The 8,485-nt window shown below is 34.4% G+C and overlaps 1 protein-coding gene across 1 annotated transcript; it reads right to left on the bottom strand.

Moving 5' to 3' along the window:
• Nucleotides 1–7,046: 7,046 nt before the first annotated feature.
• On the bottom strand, nucleotides 7,047–7,481 carry LOC125495641 (secreted RxLR effector protein 161-like). The gene has a single exon (XM_048640420.1). The coding sequence runs from the start codon at nucleotides 7,479–7,481 to the stop codon at nucleotides 7,047–7,049; it is 435 nt and encodes a 144-aa protein (XP_048496377.1).
• Between the last annotated feature and the right edge of the window lie 1,004 nt (nucleotides 7,482–8,485).

Below are 8,485 nucleotides of genomic sequence, written 5' to 3'. Positions count from 1 at the left end.
TCAGACTAGTGTACTGTTATTCTGCCATAAATTCTCTCTCTCTACCTTCTCTCTCTAGAAGTTTCCTTTTCACTCCTGATACCTGACTTAAGCTTCGGAGGGGGAAATACCACCCAAACCTCAAGGATGGGTCCCTTTTTGCAAGTCTGAAGGCGGATCTCAGGTCCGGGTTTTGGGTCCAGAGATTGTTGCACAAGTCTCTCATTATAGAACCTACTGTTGGGGATAGTAGTATTAGTTTACTAGTCTAGCACTACGTAACAAGAGCTTTAGGTTATTTTTAAAATTTTAGGCGCCTAACTAGCCAGTTATTTAAACGAATTTCTTAGAATTGAGCTCTGACTTATTCGTTGTGTTAAAATTAATTTTTGAAACACAATATTATTTTAAATTAAACACTAGAAAATTTTTATTGGAAAAATTAAGGTTCGAAATTTCCTTTTATGGTTCGAATTTTCTTAAAACATTGTCCAAAATTATTTTTTTAGTTCGAAATTTTCTAGTCGAAATTATTTTTATGGAGCCCGACATTTTTTTGTTATATTTTTTTTTTATTCGAAAATTATAATTAATGTATTCATTATTTTAATACTTTTAAGTTTTATTTGTTGTATTGTAAGAATGGGGTAGTATAGGAAGGGCATATAGGATAGAAATATTATATGCTGCATTAAATAATTAGTTTAGCATGTTTATATTTTTCTTCCCTGCTAACTGTTTATATTTTTCTTCCCTGCTAATTGTTTATATGTTCTTTTCTGCTAACTGTTTATATTCTTGTGCCGATGTTGTTGATGGTAGCTACTTATTGTTAATTTTTGGGAATTGTGTTTAGGGAGAGTACTAAATATATCTATTGGAACATGTTTATTTGTTGTACATCCCTAACCATGTCTGCCAGGCAAGGTAATAGAGTAGGAAGCTATCAAAATCATAATGTAATAAGTGATGAGGAAGGTGATGGTATTAATGAACCTGACAATAATAACTACACCATCCTAGAATGTATTATGCTATAATATATTAAGAGTAGGTATGGACAATGATGATGAGCTCATTGTGGAGTTCGACCCTGCTAGAGGTTAGACCAAATTCGATATTTACCGTGCTGCCTTCAGGTATGAAAGTGATTCAGAATCAGAGGAGGACGAGCCTCAACCTACAAGAAGATCCAAAAGACCTAAGAAATATGTCTACTATAACACTGAGGACATAGATGAGTTTGAAGATGAGATCTTCACGCCTGAACGGTACAAGGAATCTAAGGACAAGAATGATAATGGTGTACCTTTGATCACTATTTATGTATTTATGTTAGAAAAAAAGGTAATATAATATTAATGTTGGATAGTTGACCAACAATGATTAGATTTATTCTATAGTACTTTTATTTTATTAGGAAAATATAATATTGTAGTTACAATAATTATCTAATAATACCCTTTTGGAGAAATAAAAGTTAAATATTTATTTATTCGAGTCAGCAAGAATTTATCTTGGGCACGTATTGGGAATCTTTTTATTAATAATTTTTTATGTGATTAAATTCTTGTTTGTTTTCCACGTGTGTGTTTTGATGTGAATATTTTCTCATGGATGATTAGGTGGTTGTTAAAGAACATTTATATTTTTACTTGAGACTGTTTGAGAAATTGTTTGTTGATGCGATCTTGTTTGATCAAATCAAATGTTGCCTTCTTAGATTGGCATATAAGTTATATCGAAACCTAAAGTATAGTTACGTTAATTTCAGGTCACGCTGTAGGATGATTAACAACAACGGCCTAGCTATTGTTATTCGCCTCTTGGCAGAAAAACTGACTCAGGAGAAAACAGAAGAATGGGAAGGTAATTGTGTATGCATTGCGTCAATTGAAACCTTATGAGGCTAATTACCCTACCCATGATCCAGAGTTAGCTGCCATAGTGTTTGCATTGAAAAATTGGAGACATTACCACTATGGAGCGACTTGTAAGATATTCACAGACCATAAGAGCTTGAAGTACATTTTCACCCAAAAAGACCTGAATATGAGGCAAAGAAGATGGCTGGAGTTGATTAAGGATTATGACCTAGACATCCAGTATCATGGAGAGGAAAGCAAATGTGGTTGTTGATACCTTTAGTAGAAAATAGGGTCATAGCTTAAGTGCCTTGATAGTCCCTGAGGAGTTGTGTCGAGATATGCAAAGGCTGAGCATAGAACTCTTAAATCCTGGGGAAAGTGGGGCAAGACTTAGCGCTCTATCTTTGGGTTTGTCAGTTTTCGACGAGATCAATGAGGGTCAAGTTGGGGATGAGCACCTAGATAAGATCAAGGAGAAAATGAAACAAGGTAAGGAAGCTGATTTAAGATTCATGATGATGGGAGTTTAAGGTTGTTATTTCCCTGGGAACACTACAAGAGGGGGGGTGAATTGTAGGTGTAGAAATAAACGTAACTTTTTGCGGAAATTAAAACTTAAACGAATAAACAAGCTAGAGGAACACAAGGGATTTTTACGAGGAAAAACTTCTTGGGCCCAACAAGAAGAAACAACCTCGACCACTAGGGATTTTAAACTCAACTCTTTCACTAATTAGGCCAAACAACTTTGTTACAACCTAATTCTAACTCGAGCCACACCTTGAGTTCCTAAACTCAAGTTCCTGAGCCACTGTTCCCTTAACAGTAGTTCCTCTCAACTTCACTCGAAGTTTTCTCACTCATACAAGCTTCACTCAAAGCCTCTCTCTTACAGAACTTCACTCAAAGTTCCCTTACCCCAAAAACCAAAATACAATTTATCGAAATAAGCTTAGTGGAATTAGAGTAAGAGAGCAAAGAACAAATGGCTATTATGAGAGAATCAAGGCACTGACACTTATTAATTAGTTAAACTCACTTAATTACTTAGTCAGTCACATTTTGGAACTCATTTAGACTTCAATATTTATAGTGATAATCACAAAGAACGTGGGAGTAAAACTCGATTACATGTTAAGTCCATTAACCCATGATGTTCCTTCCCCTAAGGAACACGTTTCTCATCATGTCCCATGATCCCATGATCTCAATATGAACGTGGATATATTTTAGACACAACTCCTAAGTACTAGGAGTTCCTTGAGCTTTATCCGAAAATCAGTTAGTTATAAAAACAACTTTATCATTAAAACTGAATTTTTAATCTTTAAGAAAATAATATCTTTTAAACAAATTCTTTATAAAACCAAATAATTATTTTCTATATATTTTCCGAAACACAAAATCTTTTCCTTAAATAGATTTTCTTTTTAAAACTGATTTTATCATTTAAACTGATTTGAAATTAGATAAAACTAATTTCCTATAATTTAGGCATGACTTACTCAATTGCATAATTGTAGCGTTATACTTTTGCACGCCTAAGTCTAGTTCCTTTTATAAACCAAGTTCCTTTAACAGATTCGTTTAGTGCCACTTAGTTTGTTCCGTAGAAAGGAACAAACTCTCATTCTCAAATAAAACTGCCACTGTTCCTTACCATCCTTACTTTGTTCCTTTACACTGGAACTAGAAAATAAAACGCCTAGCTTTATTCTTCTTGATCCAATGCTTGCTCCAGTATCAACTTATAGAAACTTCTTTACTTAGCCTTTGAAATCCTCTCTTGACTTCTTCCTTGACTTCGTATTCTCCTAGTTCCTTTCATTGATACCTTAAACATCATACACTTAAATAACTCATTAGTTCACTATTTAGTTTGCATCTTTGTTTCTTTGTCATCATCACAACTAGGGTTCAACAAAGGTTTAAAGGGAGGTGGTGTGTACCACAGAAATGCAATGACCTTAAGAGATGCCTTATGGATGAGGGGCATAATACTTCATATTCTGTGCACCCTAGGGGTGATAAGTTGTATAAGGACCTTAAGTGTACCTATTGGTGGCCAAATATGAAGTGAGAGGTAGCTGAGTATTTGTCTAAGTGCCTAACCTATTAGAAGGTGAAGATAGATCATATGAGACCCATGGGGAAGGTTCAACCCTTAGAAGTTCCTTGATGGAATTGGGATTCTGTTTCTATGGACTTTGTGACTGCCTTACCTAAAATGAGGAATGAAAATGACACTATTTGGGTTATTGTGGATAGACTGACCAAATCCATTGTGTTTATACCCATTAAGGAGATATGGAAAAAGAAGCAACTTGCTAAGACATACATACATTAGGCATGTGGTGAAACTACATGGAGTTCCAAATGATATCATTTCTGACCATGATTCTAGGTTTCTTTCGAAATTTTGGAAAACGGTCCAATTAAATCTTGGGACAACATTGAAGATGAGTACAACCTTTCACCCTGCGACTGATGGTCATATTGAGAGGACTAACTAGAATATGGAGGATATGTTAAGAGCATGTGATATTGACTTTCAAGGTAGTTGAGAGGACCAATTAGACCTGATTGAGTTTTCTTATTACAATAGCTATCATGCGAGTATTCAGATGGCACCTTTTGAGGCATTATATGGACGAAACTGTAGAGATCCCATTTATTGGAATGACTTTAGTGAAAAATATAGTCTTGGGGACAGAATTTATTAAGGAAACCGTCAAGAATGTCAGACTGATTTAGGCTAGAATTCAAGCTTCGCAAGATAGGCAGAAGAGCTTTACTGACTTGAAACAACGCGAGAATGAGTTTGCTATAGGTGATAAGGTGTTCTTGAAAGTATCACCCACTAAGGGCGTCATGAGATTTAGGAAAAAGGGCAAGTTAACTACTGAGTAGGTAGGCCCATTTTAAATCTCGGAGCGAATTGGGAAAGTACCCTATAGATTGGCATTGCCAATGGAGTTTGAGAAGATGCATGATGTGTTCCACATTTCCCAATTCAAACGCTAGATCCCTGATGAGCGTCATGTCCTAGAGCCTGAACGGGTTCAGATCGATAGTAGCCTCACATATGAGGAAATACCTGTCAAGATTCTCGACAGTAAAGTGCGTAGTACACGCAATAAGAACGTCCACATCGTGAAAGTACTTTGGTCTAACCACGAGTCTGAAGAGGCAATTTGGGAAGCCGAAGATGAGATGAAAAAGAAGTATCCAGACTTATTCCTTGAGGTGAGTTACGAGGGTGTAACTTGTTTTCTTTAAGAGGAGTAGAATGCGATAGAATTTCGTACTTTTGTCCATTTTTATGGTATTTTTGCATATCTTTATGCTTAATTTTTAGTTTTGCACATGTTGATGCAAAGTTTAGTGTCCACTATGTGGCGCAGTCAAGTTATTTTGGGAATAGTGTACACATGTTGTTTCGTAAATATCTCCGAGTTTGCCTACTTTAAAGTTTTGAAAGAGAGTTTTCTTAAAATTTTTGATTTTCGTGCCCAAATTTCGGGACGGAACTTCTTTTAAGAGGGGTAGACTGTAATCCCCCAGTAATTTTATGAATTTTATAAAATATATTTAAAGTATATCTATAAATGATCTTAATATTTTATGAGTCGAATTATTTTAATGTTTGGCTATTTTGAGGAGTTAAAAGAGTTTTATGGTTCTTATTTCTTAAATTAATTAAATATTTCATTAAGTGAAACTTTAATTATTTAAAGAGTAGTATTTAAAGTATATTTAATTATTAAGTTAAGCTTATGGGTTGAGGAGCCTAATTTGTAGCCTTTTGAGCCCATTTGAAAGCCCAAATGAGTAATTATTTTCCTAATAAGACTCCCATTCTTATGTACTCCTAATTATACTAAGATTAGGAAAAGGGAACCTATAAGTACTTCATTAAACCTCCCATGATTCATACTTTCATATTTGGCTTTTGTTTTGCACTAGTTCTTCTTTCTTCTTTCCTCTTCCCTCCCTTTACTCGATTTTTCCCTCTTTGCTTCACTCGACTTTTGCTCAATTTCTCACTCGTTTCTTTTCTCATCCGAATCTTATTGTCCAGATTTCTCATAGTTCCATTTATTTATAGCCAAAAATTCCTTCTGAGAAATTGTAGATCTCGAAAAGTTATTGACCTTAGGCTCAAGAATCAGTCGATTCCGATTATTATTCTATCAGTTAAGGCCTCTGCAAGTTTTGCAATTTTGCTGTCATATTTCACTCGCAATTTCGTTATTTCACTCTTTTTCTCCCTTTTTCTTTTGATTCTTTTCCTCATTTTCTTATATATTAATTTCATATATATTAATTTGTTGTAAATAAACAGAAGAGAGAAGAGAGAATAGTGTTGTCTATCTTATTCCATATAGTCCGATATATATATATATATATATATATATATATATATATATATATATATGTATATATATATGTATATGTATATAATATATATGTATATATATATATATATATGATATATATGTATATATATATATATTATGTATATATATATATATATATATATGTAATATATATATATATATGTATATATATATATATATATATATATATATATATATATATATATATATATATAATACAATAGTTAGGAATTTGCTTGGAGAACAAAACCCTAGAATATCCCGGTTATATTAACGGGGGTATAATGGGCATCCATACTATATTTCATAACGCTCTCCCTTGGATGTTCATTATACAAAATAAAAGTTCTCTCTTAAAATAAAATATTTCCTAATGCGCGTAAGGTGTTGCCTCATTAAAAACCTTTTGAGGAAAACCCAATGGAAAAAATCATGGTTAAGGGAAATAGAGTGCAGCGCGCATCTACTCCCCCTCATGATTACATAACTTGAGATCTTTGAGACGACGCAATCCAATATAGTAAACTAATTTCTTGAAAGTAGCAGTTGGAAGTGCCTTGGTAAATAGGTCTGCCAAATTTTCACTTGAACGAATCTGTAGAACCTGTACATCACCATTTTTCTGCAGTTCATGGGTGAAGAAGAATTTTGGTAAAATGTGCTTTGTTCTATCACCCTTGATGTATCCTTCCTTGAGTTGTGCGATGCATGCTGCATTATCCTCATACATAACTGTTGGAGCTTCTTTCCATATAGACATGCCACAATTTTCTCGTATATGTTGAATTACAGACCTTAACTATACACATTCATGACTAGCTTTGTGGATAGCTAAAATCTCTGCATGGTTGGAAGAAGTGGCTGCAATGGTTTGCTTCATGGAATGCCAAGAAACGGCAGTACCACCACTTGTGAACACATATCCTGTTTCTGATCGAGCATTATGGGGATCAGACAAATACCCTACATCTGCATTAGAAAAGAATAAACTCATATCTTTCGTTCCTTGGAGGTAACAAAGTACATGTTCTATTCCATTCCAATGCCTTCGAGTTGGACATGAGCTAAACCTTGCTAAGTTCATAGAAAATGATATGTCAGGTCTCGTAGGACTAGCAAGATACATCAATGCCCCTATTGCACTTAAGTATGGTACTTCAGGACCAAGGATTTCTTCATTGATTTCTCGAGGACGGAATGGGTCTTTATCAACATCAAGTGATCTTACAACCATTGGGCTACTCAACGGATGTGCTTGATCTAAATAAAACCTTTTTAACACCTTTTTTGTATATGTTGTTTGATGCACAAGGATTCCATTCTTTAGATGCTCAATTTGTAGCCCCAAACAAAATTTTGTCTTTCCAAGATCTTTCATCTCAAATTCTTTTTTCAAATTTCCACTGTGTATGAAATCTCTTCATGGGTCCCAATAATATTTAAATCATCAACATACACTGCAATTATTACAAATCCTACCCCCAAATCTCTTTATAAAAATGCATGGACTGATAAGGTCATTCTTATAGCCTTCACTTAACAAGTACTCACTGAGGCGATTATACCACATACGCCTTGATTGCTTCAATCCATAAAGAAATCAGTGTTCTCGAGAATTAGAATTTGCTGCTTCTAGCAGTTTCAATCCTTCTGGGACTTTCATATAAATGTCATTGTCCAGTGGCCCATATAAGTAGGTTGTGACTACATCCATTAAACGTAAATCAAGTCCTTCTCTTATTGCCAGAATGATAAGAAATCTGAAAGTAGTTGCATCCACCACAGGGAGTATGTTTCTTCATAATCAATTCCAGGTCTTTGTGAGAATTCTTGTGCAACTAAACATGCTTTATTTCTCACAATTTCACCATCTTCATTCTTCTTTCGCACAAAGACCCATTTATTTCCCACTGGTTTTACACCTTTAGTTGTACGAACTACTGGTCCAAATACTTCTCTCTTTGCAAGAGATTTTAATTCTGCCTCAATTGCTTCCTTCCATTTTTGCCAATCGTTGATTTATGCACACTCTTCAATAGACTTTGGTTCATGATCCTCATTTTCTTCCATAACATCAACTGCTACATTGCATTCAAAAATTTCATCGACGTCGATTTGATTTCAGTTCCATTTTATTCCAGACATGACATAATCAGTTGAGATCTCTTCATTGTTAGGTACCTGAATTTCTTCCTTTGCCATGTCTAAAGTCTCTCCTGGAGATTTTTCAAAATTCTT

Source organism: Beta vulgaris, chromosome 3 (assembly GCF_026745355.1).
Source record: "Beta vulgaris subsp. vulgaris cultivar EL10 chromosome 3, EL10.2, whole genome shotgun sequence".
Taxonomy (NCBI): domain Eukaryota; kingdom Viridiplantae; phylum Streptophyta; class Magnoliopsida; order Caryophyllales; family Amaranthaceae; genus Beta; species Beta vulgaris.
This window is presented reverse-complemented; position numbering and strand designations above follow the sequence as displayed.